The sequence below is a fragment of the Camarhynchus parvulus genome, chromosome 18, assembly GCF_901933205.1.
Source record: "Camarhynchus parvulus chromosome 18, STF_HiC, whole genome shotgun sequence".
NCBI lineage: Eukaryota > Metazoa > Chordata > Aves > Passeriformes > Thraupidae > Camarhynchus > Camarhynchus parvulus.
Genome location: NC_044588.1, coordinates 5,748,429 through 5,769,877, shown reverse-complemented (window position 1 = coordinate 5,769,877; position 21,449 = coordinate 5,748,429). Strand labels below are relative to the sequence as shown.

The 21,449-nt window shown below is 63.3% G+C and overlaps 4 protein-coding genes across 9 annotated transcripts; 2 read left to right on the top strand and 2 right to left on the bottom strand.

Moving 5' to 3' along the window:
* Positions 1 to 25: 25 nt before the first annotated feature.
* HGS (hepatocyte growth factor-regulated tyrosine kinase substrate) lies at positions 26 to 9,525 on the bottom strand. Of its 3 annotated transcripts, none has more exons than XM_030961856.1 (21): positions 9,393 to 9,525; positions 8,980 to 9,064; positions 8,562 to 8,637; positions 8,063 to 8,155; positions 6,181 to 6,304; positions 5,242 to 5,294; positions 4,725 to 4,793; positions 4,404 to 4,528; positions 4,092 to 4,170; positions 3,906 to 4,004; positions 3,607 to 3,702; positions 3,261 to 3,299; positions 3,034 to 3,177; positions 2,691 to 2,901; positions 2,339 to 2,511; positions 2,079 to 2,219; positions 1,830 to 2,001; positions 1,619 to 1,752; positions 1,247 to 1,363; positions 1,015 to 1,110; positions 27 to 924 (listed from the first exon to the last, which is right to left on the bottom strand). In XM_030961856.1, the coding sequence occupies exons 1-21, from the start codon at positions 9,427 to 9,429 to the stop codon at positions 820 to 822; spliced, it is 2,268 nt and encodes a 755-aa protein (XP_030817716.1). In that variant the 5' UTR covers positions 9,430 to 9,525; the 3' UTR covers positions 27 to 819. The 3 variants fall into 3 exon arrangements, with proteins under 3 accessions (XP_030817714.1, XP_030817716.1, XP_030817715.1); XM_030961855.1 differs by having other exon boundaries at positions 28 to 924; positions 2,691 to 2,904; XM_030961854.1 differs by having other exon boundaries at positions 26 to 924; positions 2,691 to 3,177.
* Positions 9,526 to 9,555: 30 nt separating this feature from the next.
* Positions 9,556 to 10,836, top strand: ARL16 (ADP ribosylation factor like GTPase 16). Its single transcript, XM_030961875.1, has 5 exons — positions 9,556 to 9,669; positions 9,817 to 9,872; positions 9,964 to 10,077; positions 10,250 to 10,365; positions 10,508 to 10,836. The coding sequence occupies exons 1-5, from the start codon at positions 9,585 to 9,587 to the stop codon at positions 10,677 to 10,679; spliced, it is 543 nt and encodes a 180-aa protein (XP_030817735.1). The 5' UTR covers positions 9,556 to 9,584; the 3' UTR covers positions 10,680 to 10,836.
* Positions 10,837 to 12,698: 1,862 nt separating this feature from the next.
* On the bottom strand, positions 12,699 to 19,393 carry TMC6 (transmembrane channel like 6). Of its 4 annotated transcripts, none has more exons than XM_030961861.1 (21): positions 19,076 to 19,393; positions 18,393 to 18,483; positions 18,166 to 18,284; positions 17,734 to 17,865; positions 17,495 to 17,653; positions 17,277 to 17,382; positions 17,083 to 17,179; positions 16,741 to 16,995; positions 16,308 to 16,498; positions 16,090 to 16,228; positions 15,798 to 15,953; positions 15,435 to 15,610; positions 15,205 to 15,286; positions 14,787 to 14,884; positions 14,543 to 14,638; positions 14,321 to 14,396; positions 13,943 to 14,076; positions 13,484 to 13,660; positions 13,222 to 13,300; positions 13,020 to 13,098; positions 12,699 to 12,842 (listed from the first exon to the last, which is right to left on the bottom strand). In XM_030961861.1, exons 2-20 carry the CDS (start codon positions 18,446 to 18,448, stop codon positions 13,027 to 13,029), a joined length of 2,400 nt encoding a protein of 799 aa, XP_030817721.1. In that variant the 5' UTR covers positions 18,449 to 18,483; positions 19,076 to 19,393; the 3' UTR covers positions 12,699 to 12,842; positions 13,020 to 13,026. The 4 variants fall into 4 exon arrangements, with proteins under 4 accessions (XP_030817721.1, XP_030817718.1, XP_030817717.1 ...); XM_030961858.1 differs by having other exon boundaries at positions 18,393 to 18,524; positions 19,076 to 19,165; XM_030961857.1 differs by lacking the exon at positions 19,076 to 19,393 and having other exon boundaries at positions 18,393 to 19,036.
* SYNGR2 (synaptogyrin 2) lies at positions 19,254 to 20,656 on the top strand. Its single transcript, XM_030961870.1, has 4 exons — positions 19,254 to 19,405; positions 19,541 to 19,778; positions 20,174 to 20,313; positions 20,413 to 20,656. The coding sequence occupies exons 1-4, from the start codon at positions 19,301 to 19,303 to the stop codon at positions 20,608 to 20,610; spliced, it is 681 nt and encodes a 226-aa protein (XP_030817730.1). The 5' UTR covers positions 19,254 to 19,300; the 3' UTR covers positions 20,611 to 20,656.
* The last annotated feature ends 793 nt before the right edge of the window (positions 20,657 to 21,449 follow it).

Sequence of the window (21,449 nt, the reverse complement as noted above, 5' to 3'; positions counted from 1 at the left end):
CTCTATGGAACGTTTGGAAGGAGAATTGGTTATATTTCTACACTGTACAGCATGGTTAACAGTAAAATTGAAGCATAATGAATGCAAATTAAAAGAAACAAAAATAAAGTCTGAAAGCCTTGTCATTTTACCTTCTTGACTTTCACTAATTGCAGTAACACATTCTAATGCTGCATGAAGCTTAATAATTTAAGACTACGCATCTACAGCACAAATACATTCTAGACACTGTAGGGAGGGAGTTTCAGAGGCCAGAGCTCAGTTTGAGCTGCAGCTGGCCGGTGCTGCGGGTGCGGTGTGAGGGATCTGCCCCGCAGCTGCTGCCCCCGGAGCTGCTGCCGCCCCTCGGCAAACACTGCCCGTTCGTTCGCGGGGGATGCCCAGCACACGAGCCGCGGTTCGTTCCAACACTTTATTGTCACCGGTAGCGCTCGGTCTCCGCCGGGACGGGCCAGGCCGGGCCACCGCGGGGCCCGGGCCGTGAGGGCGCGGCGGGGAGCGGCGGGGACGGGGTAGGGCTGGAGGCTGCGCCCCTGGGGCCGTGCCACAGCCCCGGGACAAGGACAGGGGCAGGCCAAGCTCCCGCCCGGCCCCGGGGCCGCCGCTGCCGAGGGCGGGTGGGTGCGGGTGGGTGAGCCGGGGCTGCTGCCCCAGCCGCAGGGTGTGGGGCTGACCCCTGCCCCTTGGTCCCCAAAGCCGGCAGCAGGAGCCTCGGCCCCCACCGCCCCTGGGGCACGGGGCCGAGGGCAGCGCGAGTAGTCGAAGTACAGAGTGATTTCGGATGAAGAGTAGTGTTACACCGGAGCCCTGTGTGTGCCATCAGTCAAACGAGATGAGCTGGGCCTCCCCGCTGCCCGGGGGCTGCTGCCCGGGGGCAGGCGCTGCCGGGGGCTGCTGCTGGGGGGGCCCCCCAGCTGGGGCCACCTGCAGCAGAGGAAACAGCTTTGTTAGCGTGTGCCTTCCTTAGCACACGTGCCCCACTGGGTCCTGACCCCTCGGGCTGGTGGCACTCACCTGTTGGTAGAGGGGCTGCTGCCCGGGCAGGTAGGACTGCTGGGCTGGCAGGCTGCTCAGAGCTGTGTCCTGGCCCGGCAGGGCAGACATAAGACCCTATGGGAACGAGGGGGGGGCTGTCAGAGGGGCTGGGGTCCATGCAGCACCCACAGGGCAGTGGTGGGTGCCCACCCCCAGGATGGGTGCATGGGCTGGAGCCCAGCCATGCCACGCCCAAGCAGGGAGTGCTCACCTGCATGCTGTAGGGCTGGTAGCCCATGGAGACAGACTGGCTGCCCATGTAGCCCATGGTGCCCGACTGGGGTGCCTGGGAGATGGCTGGGATGCTCTGCGACTGTGAGGCTGCAGTCTGTGGGGAGAGGCTGGTGAGAGGCGGCACGGGCAGCAATGGCTCACTTCTCCAGACAAGGCCCTTGAGCCCAGAAGTGGATCTAACTCCAGCCCCCTTCCACAGCAAGAGCAGCAGATCTGGAGATCTGGAACCAAGCAACCCATCCTCCCTCCTGCTCAGAGATCTCATTGCTGAGTTTGGGTACGTTGCCCAGCCCCACAGAATCCCCCAGCCCCTGTCGCAGCTGGCTGCAGGCTGCGCTGCCTCACTTGCCTGGTAGCCCTGTGTGGGTGTGGGCTGGTAGGATGAATATGCAGGGGTGGTGGTGGGCACCGCTGGCCCCTGCTGAGGCCCCTGCCCACTGCTGGCACCCGCCTGGTACATGTAGGCATTCACCATGCTGGGATCTGGGTGGAGAGAGCAGAGGATGGAGCAACCGCCCAGGGCTCTCCCCTACCCCCAGAGGCTGAGCTGCCCGACGTACCAGTGCCAGGCATGGCAGCGTAGGGCCCGGTTCCCCCTTGTGCAGCCTGGTTCATGTACACGCTGTGCATGGGAGAGCCCTCCACAGAGCCAGCAGGGCTGAACGTGCCAGGGAAGCTGGTGGGCCCAGAGGGCTGGTAGATCACCCCGCTGGCTGCGGGCATGGCCTGGAGCTGATGGGAGAAGGAAAGCCAGGTTAAAGCTGCAGTCCCTGGAACCTGGCAGGGGGAGCCTAGCCCAGCAGCTGTACCTGAGCATAAGGCAGTGAGAAAGCTGGCATCTGGGCTCTCATCTGGATGGTCTGCTTCTGCTGCTCCAGGCGCAGCTGCCTCTCCTTCTCCTGCTCCTGCAGCCTCTGGATGGCCAGCTGACGCTGCATCTCCAGGTACTCCTGCGGGGACAGGGCCGGGTGGTGGGAGCCACCACACCACACACCCCTGCCACCAGGGCAGCCATCCCTGCCCGCCCTGGGCTGCCCTGCAATACCCCGGTCGTGCTTCCCTGCCTCACCTGCTTCTTCTGCCTCATGATCTCCAGCTTCTGTGCCAGCTGGATCTGGCGCTGCCGCTCTGCCTCCTCTGCTGCACGGCGCAGCTTCTCCTGGTGCTCCTCCCGCAGCGCGTTCAGGGCCCCGCGCGTGTCCCGGATCTGGGCCAGCTTGTCCTGCAGGCCCTCATAGTACACTGGGAGAGAAGGGACAGCCTCAGGAACAGGGGACAGAGCACCTGGGCTGCCCCTGCACTGCACAGCAGCCCCTCTCCAGTGAGACTGTGCCACGGGAGTGCTGAGCCCTGACACTGTGGAAGCCACGGCTGCCGCCCACCCACGCCCAGGGCCCGCAGCTCCCCCAGCTCCCACGCACGCCTGCGCTCGTCCAGCTGGTTGAGCAGCTCCAGCAGCTGCGGGTGCATGTTGTTGATGGACTGGAAGAGGGACAACACGGCAGAGTCGTTGGTGATGCTGCGGCCTCGCATGTGGTTGCTCTTCATGCGGTTGACGAACGTGGTGACCGCGTTCTGCAGTGCCTTCAGGAACTGCTCGTGGTTCTCCTCGGACTCACCGTTCTGGTACTGCTGCTGGAAGGAAGGAACGATGGGGCAGCCAGTCAGCTGTGACCTCCCAGTGCCAAAAGCCTGCAGAGCCCAAGAGTCGGGTGCTTCTTGCCCCTCGGTGGGTGCCAGACGCAGGCCCAGGCCCCCCCTTACCTCAACCACCCCAAGAGGGGCAGGGTGGGCTTCCCCAGGCTGCACAGCTGGCTCTGTCAGGGACAGGGGTGCTGACGGTGTGGGGCTCTTGCGAACCTCCTCCTGCTTCTTCTCCCAGTAGTTGCGGTTCAGGTACCGAGCCAGCTGCCAGGAAGAGAACGAAGATGAGCATCATGGCCTCGCAGGAGCAAGCCTGTGCTGCAGACTAGCAGGGCCAGGACCCTCACCTCTGGGTCAATGTCCTCGGCCAAGGGAGCAGAGGAATTCTGGAAAGAGACAAATGGAGAAATGCAGTTCAGCAAAACCAGAGATCCCCAGGTCCCACAGTGTTCAACTTGGAGCTGGCCATGTATGACCACCAGTGAGAGCCTCAAAGGGGACGAAGCTGGGAGGCAGTGGAGGCACCTAAGTCCTGGCTTAGAACACACCTTCCTGCTCTAAACAGAGTGAATGAGCAAGGGGTTGAACAGGGCAAATATTTTCCCTCAGTATGGGGATTAAATGGGACACAATTGGGCTCAGGAAGGGGCCTGTGTGCAGCCACTTCACGTGCAGGAGCTGCCACGGACGTACCACGGGTGGGGAGTAGAGTGTGCTGACTGGGGGAGCCGAGGACGTGACAGGAGTGGGCTCAGCCTTGGGATACATGGAGTAGGTTGTTTTCTGCCTCTGCAAAAGAGAAAATTGCCAACTCAGAGAGAGCCCAGGCTTCTCCAAACCAACCACAACACAGCCTGTGCCTGGCTCTGCTTTCACCCTCTCCACAGGCTTTGAGTCTTGCTCACACCAGGACATGTCCAGAGATCTGTTATGGCCCAGCACAGCTGGGCTGAAGAGCAACAACCCCTCCCAGACCCCAGGAGCCAACAAACCATTCTCTCCTTCTCCTCAGCCTCTGACTGAGACAAGGCAATAGCCAGCTGGAGCTCCTCCTCCTCTTGCAGAGCTGTCTCATCCCGCTTTGGAGGCAGCTGGAAGTGGAAAGATAAGGAGGTGGTCAGTAATGGGATCAACAAACAGGTCAGGATCACCAGATCACCTATGGGGCAGCTGCTCACCTGGGACTGCTGAGAGAGAGGGCTGGTCAGGTACTCAGGGGGCAATTCAGAGGTGGCAGCAGCTTTACCCTCAGTTTTCCTGTAGTGCCAAGTGATAGCATGGACTGAATGCTCCCTTCTCTGCACCAGAACCCAGCTCTGCACCATGTTCCAGCAGCAAAGCCCACTCCCAGGAAGGAAGAGGGCCCAGCCCAGCCTGCACAGCCTGGGAAGCCGCCGTTGTGCTCTGCAGGGAGCTAGTTCCACACCATGCTTCCCCCCTCAATGTCCCAGCTGTCACAGGCAAAGAAACCCACCACGAAGGGTACTGACTTGTTGAGATGCTCATAGCAGGGCTCACAGACTCTCACTTCTTTCTCAATCCCAAACTTGGGGATGGTGGAATACTTGGAGGAGCATTTTCCACAGAAGATCTGCCCGCAGGCCCGGCAGTGGTGCTGTGAAGGACAGGAGACGTGAGTGTGGTGGCAAAACATGCCTTCTCCTTTAGCCAACGTCACTCAGACACTCATTTCCCTGCCAGCAGCCAGGAAACATGGTCTGTCCCCAGCACACTTCACACAGCAAGTCCTGCAGGGAGTCCTGCAAGCGCCAAGGGCTGTGCAGAGCAGGGAGCCCAGGAGCAGCACCCACCTTGCGCGTCACAACGCCAAACTGCACTCGGCACCTGTGACACTCCTCTGCATCCACCCAGTCTGGAGCCTGTAGGGGCCAAGGGAAATGGAGTAAGGAGGGAGGAGTGCGTCAGCACCGGCCCTTTCAGGAGCTCTGATGGCAACAGGGCTCTCATGTCTTGTGGGGGAGACTGGGGGCATCTGCAGCTCAACAGGAAATATTAATCCTCAGTTATCTCCTTCTGTGTTCCTTAGAGACTGTGATGTTTTCCCAGTCAGTACAAAATTTACTAGGAAACTGTCTGCACAGCAATCACTTCAGCAATGCCCTGCTGCACGTGCAGCCTGCCAGGCTGCTGCAAGGCCAGTGAGCAGGAGGAATGATGGCTCTGACTCCCTGTCCTGTCCAGTTCTCCCAGCAAGGTCTCCAATCCGCACAAAACGGAGGAATGTGAGACCTGCAGCTTTGGCAGAAGGCGATGGGAAAGGGATGGGATGTGTGTCCCACAGCGGCTCCTCCCCATCACAGAGCTCACCCTCTCTGCAGCGAACATGGCGTCGCTCTCCTTGAACTCCGGGAAGACGTGCCCTGCAGGAGGAAAATGGAGAGAAAAGGGAGCCCCGTTGTGAGAGGAATCCTCTGGCACAGGGAGGCCACGTGCCCGCAAGCTTGTGCTACAGGTGCCAGCTCAGCACCACCTCTTGTCTTGAGCAGCACCTCCCTCTGACACACCAGGAGCAGGCTCCCCTCAGCCATGCTCTGAGGACAATCCCCAATTGTTTCCCTTACACACCCACAAGGGACATCACAGGCCTCTGGATAAGGCTTATTACTTCTCAGTACTTTGAACTGAGGGGGATAAAAAGCCCACTGGATGGGCAGGCAGGGCTGTGAGTTTCAGTTTCAGCCCTTCAAGGGCCAGAGCTTGGCAACACCAGCTGAGGATGCTGGACTGACCCTCCCAGCTTGTGCCACTGCCTGCAGAGTTTCTGGTGCACAGAAGGAGGCAGAGGCAGCAGTGTGCCCCTGCCCCAGAGGTGGACACTGCTGTCCTGGGCAGAAGGGAAAATGTCACACCAACGCTGTGTCAGCAAGTGGGACCATGGACCCATCCTGGGAGCAGGAACAAAAGCCTGTGAGGAAGGAACTGCCCCACAGCAAATCCCTCCCAGAGGACACAATGACTTGCTGCCAGTCTCCCCAAGAACAGTTGCAGCTCCTGCTTTTCAGGTCTCCCTGCCAGCCCTGAAGGCTGGGCTGGAGGCCTAGGGCAAGGCTGCCCTGGTCCATTGCACTGTGCCATGTCTGCAGCAGGATTTAGTCACCCTGAAGGGTTCACTGGGTACTGGGAACCAAGGAAGAGCTCAGTGCTGCAAGTCCAGATTTTGCTCACACCAGGCATTGAACTGCTAAAGCTCCTGCAGAGCAGAGCTGCTTGACAAGGTGTCCCCTCACCTGTGGCCACAGTCCTCACCTTCAACCTTCATGATCTGGTAGGTGTCCTGCACCACCTTGTACTTGGGCTCGTTGCGGAAGGCATGAGCCCAGGCCTGGATGAGGTACAGGATCTTACTGCGGACACTTGTCTCCACTTGCCTCTGCACAGGAAGGGAGGAGAAAAATCATCTCAGAAAATGCCCCTGAAACCCAAAGGATGGTGTGAACCCCCTAAGGAGAAGCCAGAAATACCACTCAGGAAAGAGAGACTATAGAGTCCTCAGGAGAGGTAAGAGCTGTCAGAAACCTGCAGCAAGGACAATGCACAGCACAAACAGCCCCTTCAGCTGCCCCACTGCCCCCTCCAGCACAAAGAACACAATGTCCTTGTGCAGCACAGACTGAACAGAGCTGTGGCCTTGATGCTTAGAGCGAGTGCCCAGCACTCCCTCACCAGAGCCACCCATCCCACACTCAGATCTCTGTGGGAGCCCCAGCTGCCCAGGCCAGCACAGCCCACCCTGCCTGCCCCTGACAGTGCTGGGGGTGCCTGCAGGCTGCCAGCACCTCCGCTCCAGGGGAACTCAAAGCCAGCGCAGGATGTGACAAAGTGAGGACAGCTGGGACAGCTGCCCTTTGGAGGCAGGGCAACTGCACCACACTTCAGGGAAGTGGAGAAAAGTTGGCAAGCCTGTTCTGACCTCAGCCAGCCTCAGGGCCGCCATGTCATCAGCTGCCCAAGCGATCACATCCACGTGACTGGCTCTTCCAGAAATCCCCAGGAAGCACAGCAGCACTGTCAAGCTCTGATTTTAGCCAAGACCTCGGCCCACACAGCATCACTTACTGACAATTCCTGGAGCTCCAACTTCTAGAACATTTGGCAAAATCCTGCATTCCATACACATCACAGCCCTGAACCTCATCAGAACTTGGACTGTTTTACCAGCACTGGGTGTTCACAAGCAGCAAAGCTCCAGGTGTGGGAGGAGAATGGGGCAGTTGTGAAACTCCTGAGGCAGGCAAGGACTGAGAGAACCAAGAAATCCCTGGATGTGATTCGATCTCCTCAGCCCTTGGAGCGGCTGTGCTACCACACCTGGCTGTCATGCTATGGCAGTGCTCCTGCCTCAGGAGGAGATCCTGCAGGGACACTGAGTCAGCCCTAACAGGAAGGTGACACAGGACTCACACAGCTCGTCCTCCAAGGATCTGGGTCACCTGTTTGTTTATTTCTGGTGGAAGACAGAAGCACGATGCTAATGAGCTCTTGCCTGGGTATTGCTGTTCTGAGCTGGGAGCTGGAGACAGGAGTTCTCATTTCCACTTCACTAAAGGAATTCCCCAGTCAAAGGACACGTGAAGCTCCAGCAGGTATCAGACTGGTGACAGCTTGTAACAACAACTCGTCAGTGCCAGCAGCCATGGTCACATCCTGAGCGACTCAACATGCCAGTGACATGGCCGTGACACAGAGGCAGCTCCAGCTGGTTTTTCCTTTGCTGCTTTACCTGCCTATGTGTCTCACACTGTTCCATGAAAGGGAATTCACTTTGCCACTGCCCAGGTCCTTGGTACAGGTGCCAGGCCATCATCAGTTTTCCTTTGCTGTCCCAACCCAAGTGTTGCATCCAGGAGCATTTACAATGGAATGGCCCAGGCCCCACAGCACATTGCTGCCATTTCACAGCGCAGACAAACCTCTGCTCCCACCACATCTCCTCTTCCCAGAAGCCCTCCTTCACTGCCTACACTCATCCTTTCACACCACATGATAATCTGCTCTTTTCTGAAGTGCATTTTCAGTTTCCCTTCTGCTCCTTACCCAAAGAGAACACAAGAGAGGACACATATATTTCTTTCTGCTGCTGCTGCTTTTCCACAGGGAAAAAAAATGACAGTAAAATAAATCTATTTACCTTGAGTATTTCCTTCAGCTCCTCCATGGTCTGTTTATTGGCCACTTCGTCATGGACTGTTTGGCCACAGTTTTTAACCACCGACTCCATGACCTGCAAGGGCCAAGACAACATCAGCCCACAGCTTCCTGCCTCCCCTGCAACCTGTGGGGGTCCCAGCACACACTGCAGGCTGAACAGGGGGCAGTACTTAAGCTGTGAGCTGTGTTGGGGCCATGCCAATCCACTCCCTGCACTGGGAGCCAGCTGCCCTTCGCCTCCCTGGGGGGCTGGGGGCCTTCTGCTCTGTGCAAACCAACTCCAGGGAGAGCAGCCCAAGCCTCAGCTCTGCCTGCTCCAAAGCCAAGATGGAACTAAAGCATGAAGGCCCTGGCCTGATCACCCCAAAACCTCAGCGCCAGAGCTGGGAAGAGGCTGGCTCCACGCTGGCTGCAGGGAGCTGTGCAGCCTGAAGGCAGTGGTGGGAAGCCCCTGCTTGCTCCCAGCCAGGTGCTGTTACCTCCAGCGCGTACAGGGCCACGTGGGGATTCTTGTCATTCACCTTCTTCTTGATGGCGTTGACGGCGTATTTCGCCCTGGGCAGGGAAGAAGGGACATGTTCTCAGGGAGATCCCACCTGCTGCTGACAACCCACCAATCCCCACCCTGACACGAAGGGCACAGCGAGCTCAGGGGTGTGTGATTCACTGAGTGAAACTGGCAAGGAATAAGCACACTCAAGCTTGAGTTTCCCTAAGGACTTCAGGCCAGGGGTAATGTGCAGCTCCCAGGCTCTGGGAAGCACATCAGGGTGTGCTGTACGGCCCCTCTGATGCCCTCATGGAAGGGATAACGAGATGTGTGTTACAGGTCCGAGACCTTCGGAGGGTGTCTGTCCTTCCCCGCGCAGCCGGCAGAGCCGTGCCCGCAGCACTTACTGCGTGTCTCCCTGGCGGATCATGTCGCAGATCTGCAGGATGGATTCCCAGTCCGTCTCCAGCAGGAGCTGGCTCGTGGCCTTATCTGCAGAGAGCAAACCCCCGGTGGCGCCGTGAGCCGCGCTATTGCCCGCGGCTCCGCTCCGCCGCCGCCGGTGCCGGGAGGCTGCGGGCGTGGCGCTGCCCCGAGGCTCGGGATAAACAAGCCCCGATGGCACCGGGACAGCACCGACCCTCTCGGTACAGACACCCCCGGCGCTCGGTGACCTCCCGGGCGGCACCGGGCTGCGGCACCGCCACCCGACCCGCCCCGACCGGGCCGTGCCCTGGGCCCGCCCGCTCCCGGGGCCGAGCGCTGCGGACCCCGACCCGCCTCCCGTCCGGTCCCGCCGCCGCGGGAGCCGCGCCGGTACCGAGGAGCCGCTCGAAGGTGCCGCCGCCGCGCCCCATGGTGTCCGTCTGCCGCCGGCCCGGCCTGCTCGCTCCGGCCCGGTCCGGCCCGGTCCGGTCCGTTCCCCGCCCCGCCGCGGCCCTTCCGCTTCCGGCTTCCGCCGGGGCGGGGCCGCTTCCGCCGGGGCGGGGCCGGGCCGCGGGGCGGCTCCGCCATGGCCGCGGGCCGCTCCCCGCCCACCTTCCTGCTGCTGGGGGCGGCGGGCGGTGGCAAGAGCCTCCTGGTGCGGCGGCTGCGCCATATCCTGGGCACGGGGCACGGGGCACCGGGAGGGACGGGCCGGGCCGGGCCGGGCCGGGCCGGGCCGGGCTGGGCTGGGCTGGCGGGGCCGGGCGGAGCGCACGCCGGGCCGTTCCCGGAGCCGCCGTGTCCTTAACGCGAGGCACAGCTGAGCGCCGAGGAGCCCGCGGAGCTGGGCGAGCCCCCGGCCACGCTGCCCACGGTAGGTGCGGCCCGGCGGGCCCGGGCGGGCGCAGGGCGGGCGCGGGGCGCGGCCGCAGCCCGCGGTACCGGTACCGGTGCCCGTCCCGCAGGTGGGCACCAACCTGACGGACCTGCGGCTGCCGCGGAGGGTGACCGTGCGGGAGCTGGGCGGCTGCATGGGCCCCATCTGGCCCAGCTACTACAGCGACTGCAGCGCTCTCCTGGTGAGCAGCGCCGGGGCCGCGGTCCCAGGGCGTTCCCGGGGAGGCGGGCTTGTGGGTCGGTGCCCCGGTTTCGGCCCGTGGTGGGATCTCCCTGCCCCGTGCCCTGCTCTGGCCCAGCCCGGCCCGGGTTGCTCCCGGCACACCCGCGCCCTGCTTTCCCTCTTCCCTGCAGTTCGTGGTGGACGCCTCCAACCCCACCCAGGTCTCCTCGTCCTGCATCCAGCTGCTCTCGGTCCTCTCCGCCGCGCCGCTCGCCTCCGTGCCCGTCCTGGTGCTCTTCAACAAGATGTGAGGAGGAGGCCACCGGGGGTGCCGGGAGCAGGGCTGTGCTCTGCTGCTCTTCCCGGGCTGCAGAGCCCTGAGCCGGGGCTGGCCGGGCACGGGAGCCTCGTGCTTGGCTGATGCTGCAGCTCCCGTCTCCCCGCTGCAGTGACCTGCCCTGCTACATGTCGCTGGTGGAGATGAAGTCGCTGTTCCGCATGCAGGACATGGTGTCCTGTGCCACGCAGCCCATCACCATGCTGGAGATCAGCGCCCGCGATGGCACCGGGCTGGCCGAGGTGCTGCTGTGGCTCCGAAGCGCCCTCCGAGAGCCCTGCTGACCCCAGCCGGCAGCCCGGGACACTCCTGCCACGCAGGGAGCTAGCCAAGGAGCAGCTGCCCTGCCTGGGGCTGGGAGCAGAGCCCAGGACAGCGCCTTGGGCTGTTGATGGACTGGATCCCTGTGGGACTTCACAGTAAAACTCCCACCACACTGTCCAGGCTGGTGCCTGCCTTGTGCTCGGAGGGAAATCCTGGGCTTTTAGGGAAGGGACAGGCAGAAGCCACAGAGGCCAGACTGTGCTGGCAGCTCCAGGCACAGGAGGGGCTCCTGCAGCAGGGCTGGAGGCTGCAGCAGCGCCTGAGCTGAGCTAAGCACGGCAGGGGTGGGTAAGGGCCCAGGGTTTGGAACTGAGTGCACGGGGGGCTCCTGCCAGCAGCCCTGGCCATGTGAGCCTCAGGCCAGCCCAGGCACAGTGGGGTGACCCTGGGGAAGGACTGGGTGACCTGCTGGGTGTCAGGAGCCAGGACAAGGCCAGTGATGGGGCTGCCTCAGTAGGCATGTCTCACAAGCTGCAGCAAGTGCCATCCCACAGCTGCTCTCCAGCACTCACCTGGGCTCAGGCAATTTCAGAATGGGTCACGCTGGAAGGGACCACCCTGGGTCATCTGGTCAAGCAGAGTCATCCCAGAGGACATGGCACACGATTACATGCAGGCAGTTCTGGGCTATCTCCAGTGAGGAGGGCACCACACCCTCTCTGGGCAGTCTGTGCCAGTGTGCTGTCACTGGCACAGGGAAGTTCTAACAGAGTATCACAGAATATTGGAAGGGACCCATCAAGATCATATTCAGGTGGAACTCCCTGTGCATCAGTTTCTGCCTGTTGCTGCTTGTCCCGGTGCTGGGCACCGTGGAGCAGAGCCTGGGCCATCCCCTGACACCTCCCCGCTGACAGAGGATGAGGTCCCCTGTCAGTTGTCTCCAGTGCCTGTTCTCATTAGGTGCTTCAGTCCCTTCATCATCTCTGTAGCCTCTGCTGGGCCTGCTCCAGGAGTTCCGTGTCCCTCCTGTCCTGAGGAGCCCAGAACTGGACACAGCACTCCAGCAGCAGCCTCAGCAGGGCTGAGCAGAGGGGCAGGATCATTGTGAGCAATGCTTTTCCTGATGCACCCCAGGAAGAGCTGGGGCTGTGTAGAGACCCTGCCCTGTGCCCACACCACTAAGAGTGTCTATCCATGCTGATAACACCCTGTGCCCTCGCTGGTGGCCCAGCCCAGCCCAGCTGGGCAGGCAGCTGCCTCAGCAGGCAGCCCTGGTGCCAAGTCTGGGACTGGTGGCTGCCCGTGCCTGGCACACGGCACAGCACAGCCTGCCTGGGCCTGTCGGCGCTGTGGCACCGGGGCAGCTCCATCCCAGGGCCTGCCAACAGCACGGCACGTCAGGGAGCGGCTCCTGGGGCTGCAGCTGCTGCCCCGAGATCGGGAGTGGCAAGGGGGGTGGCAGTGCCCCTCACTCCAGCAGTGTGGCTGCACTGGGCTCTGCCCCAGGCAGCCCCAGGGGAAAGCAGGCTGTGCCAAGGAGCCCGAGCACAGCCTGACACTGCTGCTGAGTCACCACCAGCACTGACACCAGCCCGAGCACTCCTGCACAGCAGCACTTTAATTGAGCCCACAGAGGCCCTGCCCAGCCCAGCACTCAGCAGCATGGTGATTCCTCCAAGTCCGCCCCACCAGGCAGTGCCGTGGCTGCTGGGGGTGGCCCAGTGACCTTGTTTGTGGCACTGCAGTCAGCCAGCTGCTGTCCTGGTGAGCCAGGCACCGGGCTGGAGCTGGCTCCATGCCTGCTGCCCCTAGGCGGGTGAAGGTGGTTGTGGAGAAAGCTCCATGGTCCCCAGAGGATTCTGAGAACCGCCCAGGGCACACTGGCAGGAGGGAGAGCTGAGGGGCTGTTCTCTGCAAGTAGTGAGCCCCACGGAGCAGGGCTGTGAGGTGAGGCAGGCCTGCTGTGCCCTGGGGTGTGACAGCAGCTCCAGGCAGCAGGAGCACCTGTATCCGTGGGACGCAGCATTCCCAATGACACCTCCCAACGGGTCCTTGGCCATGCAAGAGGAGGATATTCCCCAGCACTCCGTGGTCCCCCAGCTTCCAGCGCTGTGTTGTGATGGACAGATTCAATCCCAGCTGCAAACAGAGTCCGTTCCATCCCATTCCTTCCTGTGGAGCTTGACACCAAGAGGACAGAGTCCCTAAGATCCCGGGTCCTTGTCCCAGACCTGCCTCCATCCTCAGTAACACCAAGGGCTGTTCATCCCTTGGGACAGGCAGGGCAGCGTGTGTGCACACGGCTGAGCTCTGGGTGCCTGGCAGCCCCTCCCCACTGCCCTTCAGGCTGGCCTCACCTGGCACTCAGCAACGCCTGCCTCTCTGCTCGTACACGGAGCGGAGCTTCTGCATGAGAAACAGCTTATCCTCCCCTTCCTGCAACATCAGAGACAGCACTGGGGGGGCGAGCGGCTGCCCTGCTGGGGCCACAGCCCACACTGGCAGTCCTGGGGCTGGAGCAGGCTGTGAAGAGCAGGGATGGGCAGGGGCAGTGCTCACGTTGGCAATCTGCTCCTGGAGCAGGCAGATGACCCTCTGGTGGCCTCTCACCACCTGGATGTTGAAGTAGATCACAGCTCTGTAATGACAGCAGGGTGGGATGGTGGCATCAGGCAGGAAGCTGAGGGACACTGCTCCCGGCACTGGGATGGGGCACAGGGCTCTGGAGTGACACCTTGGCTCCCAGGTGCTTAGGGCTGTGGCAGCAGGACTCGCAAAGTGAGGGCCCGGGGTTCAGCTTTGGGCTCGGGTCCATACTCACATCAGGGCCACAGACGTGAAGAACAGGAGGCATGTGTTCTCCAACAGGTGCTGGTAGACCCAGGCAAACCAGGTGATGTTGGGGTTGGACTTCTCCAGCACTAGCACCCACCTCTTCCCTGACTTGTAGATGGTTTCCAGCCCCCGGAAGGGACCGCAGGTTTCTGATGGCTGCACCCTGAGCAAACACACCAACAGGGCCTTCAGAACAACGGGCAACTGTAACTGCTGTTAAAGCAACTGCTGGCCCCAGAGCAGGGCACTGCCTGTCTCAGGGGTCCAGCCCTCCAGGACCCAGGCTCACTGTCCCCAGCACCCCCAGGGCTGGACAAGGGAGTCCTCATGCCTGCCCCCTGCACCAGGAACAGCTGGGGGATGCCAGGGACAGGGGCATCCCAGCCCCTCCTCCTCCAGGCAGCCAGGGTCCTGTGCCCTGAGCCGTGGCCTGCTGGGTACTCACGACCAGATGGTGTAGGAGAGGAAGGCAGCTGCACCCAGGAAGGAGGGGAAGCACAGCAGAGTGATGAACACGGTGCTCATGCGTGAGGCTTGCCAGGGCTTGCTGGGGGACTGGCAGTTCCGCAGCAGGCTGGTCTGTGGGTAGGGAGCAGTGTCCCGTGGCTGCCGGCCCCTGAGAGCAGTCCCTGCTGTCCCCTCCCTGCTGCCCACGGGGAGCCAGCCCATGAGCTCGGGGCCGTGCTGTCCCCAGAAGGCCCCGCTCAGCCCCACAGGGATGAGGCTGCTCCGTGTGGCACCACTGCTGCAGCACAGGCTGACAGGGCACAGTGCCGCCGCAGTTCCACCCCACGGGGAGTTGCAGGGGGTGGGGGAATCACACCTTTTTGATATAGAACAACAGCAGCAGCTTCAGCATCTGCACAGCTGGCAGGAGTGGAGCAAAGAGAACGCCCAGCCTGGGAGCAGGGGAAAGACGAGCTTGTCTGGGTCTGAGCCCCAGGGGACACAGTGGTGGGCACAGCCACAGCACCCACAGGGCTCCTGGAGCCTACAAGGCATTTGCCAGCAGAAGAAGGAGCTACATTAGGCAGAAACATCTCACCAGGTCAGGGTCTGCCCATAGATCAGCTCCAGCACATTTCGGGCGATGTCAAACTCTGGCCTCTGCTTTGTCTTCAGCCTCTTCTCCAGAATTAGCCTGGGTGGAAATGAACTCTGCCCCACGCTGCCTGGGGGCACTTGACACCCCACCTTCCCCCTCTGATGGCAGCAGAGCCTGGGTGCACCAGAGAGCTGGGGCCACGCAGGGATGGCACACTGGGGGGCCATGTCTTGGGGTCCATCACCTCCAGATCAGCTCCCCGAAGAGCGTGTCCAGCAGGGTGAATATGAAATCCATCACCATGAAGCGGTACAGCTCCTGCCCCACACACGTCTCCCAGCACTGGGGAGACAATCAAGCATGGCATAGAATCACAGGCTGGTTTGGGTTGGGAGGATCCCTAAAGCTCATCTCCCTCCCCACCCTGCCATGGGCAGAGACACCCTTCCACTAGACCAGGTTGCTCTGAGCTCTGCCCAACCTGGCCTTTTACAGTTCCTGGGATGGGGCACCCACAGCCTCTCTGGGAACCTATGCCAGAGCCTCCCCACCCTCACAGGGAAGAATTTCTTCCTGATATCTAATACGGAAGACGCCACCAGCTCCTTGCACAGCCCCGTGCTCAGCCCAGCCCTCCATGGCCCTGAGGCAGTGGTGCTCACCTCCTCTGTCGAGCAGATAACGCTCCGGCTGAGCCAGTGGTAGCACAGCAGGCTGAGAATCACCACCTTCAGGATGAGGTTCCTGGGGAGCAGGAGCAGTGCCAGAAGTCCCTGAGCCCGGGGGATGGAGGGGCCGAGCCCCACAGATGGGGTGCCTGGCCCCAAAGCCTCCTTGCCTGCCTCAGGTGCAGGTGCAGAACGCTCCCTCCACCACAGCCCAGCCAGCCCACCTGAAGATGGCCACGGAGACCTGTGTCACTGGGGAGTCCTGCTTCTCCCACATCGCCAGCAAGTTGAACAGGTGGGGCACCAAGGCATTGAGGAGGGACACCACAAGGGGCAGGACCAGCAGAATGGCTTCTTGCTGCCATCTGCCACTGCCCTGCGCTTGCTGCTCCTGCTGAACCTGGTGAGCAGGTACTGGCTGAGTGCACAGCTGTTGGCAGCCAGCTGTGGTGTCCTTGGCGAGAGCAGCACATGCCCAGACCAGGAGCAGAGCTGCAGTGGGGCTGTCCCTGCCTCTCTCCCCAGTACCCCAGCCCTGTCCCTCCAAGGCCAGGGCAGGGGATCCCGGGGTGACAGGCGGCACTCACCACGTGCATGTGCTCCAAGAGGTAGTGCACAGCCAGCACGCAGCCCGACACCCAGCCCAGGGCCAGCAGCCAGGCCAGCAGCAGCACGAGGCCGTGCCCCAGGCACTGGCAGCGGCTCTGGGAGCGGGAGCGGGAGCGCCGCTCCGCCAGCAGCTCCTGCAAGAGAGCAGAGCAGAGCTGCCAAATCCACCTCGGGTCTGGAGCAGGGCTTTGTCCCACTGCAGCACCGCAGGGCCCAGAGGGGCGACGGACAAAGCACAGCAAGGCTGGGGGGGGTGCTTTGCTCCTCCACCTTCAGCTGTGTGCAGATGTTCTCGCACTGCAGCTTCACCGAGCGCCTCTGGATCACCTTGAAGTCCCAGGCACAGAAGACCTTGATGGCCAAGTCCCCTGTGGAGCTCTTCACGCTCTCCCGAAAAGAGCGGGACACACTGCAGCGAGGGGAAGGGCGTCAGGGATGAGGGCTGGCTGAAGGGGAAGGCTTCAGTGCCACAGGTGCCCCTGACCCACCTGTACACCAGCAGGATGCAGGTGACAAGGAAGGAGGCCCCAACACTGAACAGGTAGGCCAGAGGCAGGTTGTAGGGGAGCAGGGGGGCTGGGAGGGGGCACACGCTGCCCTCAGGAGTGGAGGTGCAGGGGTCGTTCAGGGTGGCGTTGCTGTAGTAGCCGTAGTACAGCAGCGAGTGAGTGAAGTGGCCCTGTGGGAAAGCACACGAGGGGCCCACGGTGACCTCGGCAGCTCTCGCAGCTTCCCACTTAGCCTGGCACTCTGTGCCAGCCTCAGGACACAGAGCCTTGGGCTGGGGCAGCACCACCTTGTGCACCCACAGCACCTGGGGCCCAGGCTGGGCAAAGGCAAGAACTGGGGTATCATTACAGTGGGAGAGTGGGGCTGCCCACCAGGCTTGGCACAGCCTGGGGGTGCCTGGGCCATGCTTACCGCTCCTGTGAGCAGCTCCAGGCCACTGAAGGGCTGGGAACTGACTGATGCACTGGGGTACACGGCCTGCAGGACCACCACGAAGGCCAGGAGGATGAAGAATGAAAAGAAGTTCAACATAAGGAGTGTCTTGAGGAAGAGGAAGTAGGACAGGACACTGGAGCCAAAGCGGCCACCAATCTGCTTCAGGGCATAGTGCCCGGGCTGTGCAGCACGGAGCAGGGAGAGGAGCCTGTACCAGAGACCTCGGCAGCCCTGGGGAGAGGAACATGGGAGAGCAGTGAGGCTGGAGCCAGCACTGAGCCCTCCCAGCCCCTGTGCAGACCTGTGCCTCTGACTTACAAGGCCGACGCAGACCCTGGACCAAGCACAGGGTGAAACGGGGGCCCAGCCATGGGCGCGCTGCCTCACTGGGCCCCTCTGCCCGCTCAGCTGCCGCCTGCCCAGGAGAGAGGGGGGTCAGGGGGTCCCACAGGCCCGGGACAGCTCCGGCTGGGGGAGCCCTGCCCAGCTGGCGCTGATGGAAGGGGTCCTACCGGAGGATGCGTTTCTCCGCCAGGCTGAGGGGCATGGTGAGCAGCATGTGGCTGCACTGGCTGGGCGAGAGGCTCAGCAGCTCCTTCACCAGCAGGCGCCGCTTCTCTGGGGCACAAGGGCTCAGTGGGACACGGCCCGCCGGCTCACAGCCTGCCTGTCCCTAGCCCAGAGCAGGGACAGTGCCAGTACCGCCTTTGGCAGTCCGGGCCACCCTCACCTTGCAGCGTGGCCCTGCTGGCGTCGCTCTCCAGGTCGTAGCGGCGCAGGCTGGGCCGTGCTGCGCGGCAGAGCTGCTGCAGGGGCGGGCGGCTGCTCTGGCGCCGCAGCCGCGCCGTGCGGTTGCAGTACTGCGAGATGACGGCCCCGAGGCTGCGTCCTGTGGGCCAGAGCAGGGCTTGGGCAGAGCTCCAAGGGGCTCTGGGAGCTGGGGAAGGGGCGGATGTGGGTGGCACCTACCGATGGTGCGGCTGGGCATGCTGGCCAGGATCTGCAGGGAGGCAGAGGAGTGGCTGGGGTGCTCCTCACCTTGCCTGGGCTCTGGCCAGGCCGTGGCACAGGCTTCTGGAACAGCCAAGTAGGCTGGGGACTCTGGGAGGGGGAAGGCAGGATGTAGAGAGGCCACGGCTCATCCCTGTGTCCCTGCTGCTCTGCTCCAGCACACAGGCTAGGTGTGTGCTCCTCCCAGAGCACCCCTTTCTCCAGGAACGCTTTCTGTGTCCCCAAGATCCAACCTCCCCTGGATTGTCCTGCTCTGCACTGGCCAAGGCATCAGCAGGCTCCTGTGAATGCTTTGGCCACAGCATTTTGGCACAGCTGGCCCAGCAGAGGGACGGCCCTGGGCACACACACTGTCCCCAGCCTGCCCCGGCTGAGGCTGCGGTGCTTTACCTCTGGCCCTCTCCTGCATCTCCAGCTCCAGACCTGCCTCGATCAAGCTGCTCTGCTCCAGGATGAGCTGGTGGAATGAGGTGTGCAGGGCTCTCTCGTTGTCCGGACTGGGCTCCTGGCTGAAGGAACACAGGGACACGGTGGCACGGACACCTGGCGCCTGCAGGGCACGAGGTCATAGCCCATCGTACCTGGGCATGGCAGGGCACGGGGGAGGTCACACTCACCCATCGCTCTCGGAGCCCTCGGGGACGTGCAGGGTGATGGAGGGCGGCTGGGACATCCTGCGAGGCCGAGCGGGTCCCTCCTGCCCGGGCCCTGCCGTGGTGAGCAGCCCCGGTTTCCGCGGCTGCCCGGCGCTGCGGGATGGAGCCGGAGCGCGGAGTCCGCGGGGCTAAGCTGGGACTAACCCCGGCTCCGGCCCGGCCTCAGGAAGGAAGAGAGGGCGGATGGGGCGGTACCGCGGCCGAGAGGTTCCGCCCGCCGTCCCGGGACCCTTCGGGTCGGGCACGGAGACACCAAGCACCAGTCCCGGAGCTCGGCTCGGGACGGGCCCGGACCGGCCCTAAGAGGGCACGTCGGAGCAAAGACCCCCGTGCCCGCACCGTGCTCCCCGCCCCGTGCCGTCTCCCTCCTCCCCTGCTCTCCCTCCGCCGCCCCGGGGCGGGCTAAGGCTGCTCGGGGCCGGTGGCCGCCCCGGGCTCCCCGCCAGGCCCCGCTCGCCCCGGTACCGGGCACCGACGGAACGCCCCCGGCGCTCCCGCCGCCTGCCGCCCGGGCCCTGGGTGCGGATCTGCGGGGACCAGGGGCTGCCGAGCCCTGTCCGTCCCGTCCCTCTTGCCGCCTCCCGGTACCGGGCGGGGGCGGCGGGAGCCCCCCGAAGCCCCCGTTTCCCCTCGGCTGTGCTCACCGGGGCCCGTCGGCGGCCGAGGGTGGGGTCGGCGCTCCCGTCCCCCGTTACACCGGGGCGGAAAGAGGGCGCCGGCATAGGGTGCGGGACGGGCGCGGCGCTCAGTGCCCGGGCGGGGGAGCCCCTGTCCCGCCGGAGCCAGCCCGCCCGCCCCGCCCCGGCGTTCCGGACCGCCAGGACCGGCCCTCCCGGGGCGGTGCCGCGCAGCAGCGGCGGCCGAACGCCATGGAGGGCGGCGGAGGCGCCTACGGGGCGGCCAAGGCCGGCGGTGCCTTCGACCTGGTGCGCTTCGTGCAGCAGCCGCAGGTGGTGGCGCGGATCGTCAGCGCGGTGAGTCGGGACGGGACGGGACGGGACGGGAGAGCCCCGCCGCAGGCCGGCGCCCCTCGCCCGCCGGGCCCGGCAGCCCCCAAAGGGCTCCCCCGGTCTCGGTGCCGCCCACCGGACACCGGCTCCGCCCCGCAGGTCTTCGCCCTGATCGTGTTCGCCTGCCTGGTCGGGGATGGCTACATGAGCCGGCCCGAGGACCCGCAGCTCTACTGCATCTTCAACCACAACGAGGACGCCTGTCGCTACGGCATTGGCATCGGCGTCCTCGCCTTCCTCGCCTGCATCTTCTTCTTCATGGTGGACGTCTATTTCCCCCAGATCAGCAACACTACGGACCGCAAGTACCTGGTCCTGGCCGACCTCGGCTTCTCAGGTACCGGAGGCAGCGGGCCGGGCTGTGCCACAATGGCCGCCCTGTCCCGTGACGTGGCTGCCGGTGCCTGGCCCAGGGAGCCGCTCCCGAGTCGCTCCCGTCTGGCGTGCTGCCCGCGGGCCACGCGCTGCTGCTGCTAATGCTGCTGCTGCTGCTGCTGCTGCTAATGCTGCTGCTGCTGCTGCTAAAGCTGCTGCTGCTGCTGGTGCTGCTAAAGCTGCTGCTGCTAAAGCTGCTGCTGGTGCTGCTGGTGCTGCTGCCGCTGAACGCCCCGAGGAGCGGCTGCCCCTGGCCGGGTGCCTGTGCCAGCCTGCACGGTGGAGCAGGTTCTGGGCCTGGGGCTGCCCAGGAGCAGCAGGACCGGCCCTGGCCCCTCATGCCGCTTCCCCCCACAGGTCTCTGGACCTTCCTGTGGTTCATCGGCTTCTGTTTCTTGACCAACCAGTGGTCCTGGACACGGGCTGAGGATGTGTTCATCGGAGCAGACTCTGCCCGCGCTGCCATCACCTTCAGCTTCTTCTCCATCTTCTCCTGGGTGAGTGAACCCCTCTGCCCCACTTGGGGGGAGTGCAAAGGGGCCCCCTGCACTCCACAGCGTGGAACGGCCTTGATGCTGCTCCCCTTCTCTCTGCAGGCACTCCTGCTCACCTTCGCTTACAAGAGGTACAAAATGGGGGTGGAGGACTTTGCTCAAAGCTATGCTGACCCCAGCCCAGGGGTTCCAACTCCCTACTCCAGCTATCCCAACATCAGCCACGAGAGCTACCAGCAGCCGCCCTTCACGCACACGGCGGAGGCCCCGGAGGGCTATCAGCCTCCTCCGGTGTACTGAGCCCTGGCTGGCTCCCATGGGACGGCTGCACAGTGCAATTCCTTCCGCGGGGTGGGAGGGAGGGGTCTGCGCCTTGGAGGGGACTGTGGGGCAGGAGGGTGATGGCTGCTTTGTTTGAAGGTGACTGGGCCTTTTCATGGGGTGCAGGAGGGGCTTCTGCCTGGTCCCAGAGCTGAGATCCTCACTGGAGGGTCCAGAGCCCAGTGTGTGATTTGGTGGGTGATTGGGCACACCATGATTTGCAGCTGCTGGGTGAGCAGTGCAGCTGCAGGAGGTTGGGTGTGCGGGCAGCCCTGGCACGTACAAGCCTCTGCTTTTGCTGTGCTGCCTTGGTGGTGGGCTGCAGTTTACGCCCCCGGCCCTGGCCAGGTTCTGCCCCTGTGACTGTGCCCTGGTCCGTCCTGTCTCCAGTGCCTTTCAGCCCTGCTGGCTGCATTCCCCCAGAGCCATCTCTCGCTGCTGCAGCACAGCCAGGCCCAGCTCTGCCTTCCCGTGCCTTCCCCCCGCGGCTGCTTCTGGGCCAGCTCTTGCCAAAGCCCCCTCTTCCCTTCTCTAACGCCGTGCTGTGCCTTCCCCCAGCCTGCACTAGAGCTGCTGGTGCTTGGATGATGTGGCTTGGGGTCTGTAGGAGCAGTGAGCACTGAGATCCTCAGCAGGGCCATGGCTGAGGCCATCCTGGAGCACTTTCTTTCCCTTGTGTGCCTGCCCGAGTGCTGCTGCGAGGCTGAGCTCCTGCAGCCTGCCCGCGGCTCCTGCCTGCACTCCAGCCACACCAGGAGCCTGTGGGCCATTCTCAGGTTGTGTTTGCTGCTGTGCTGTGGTAAAGCTGCTCCCAGCAG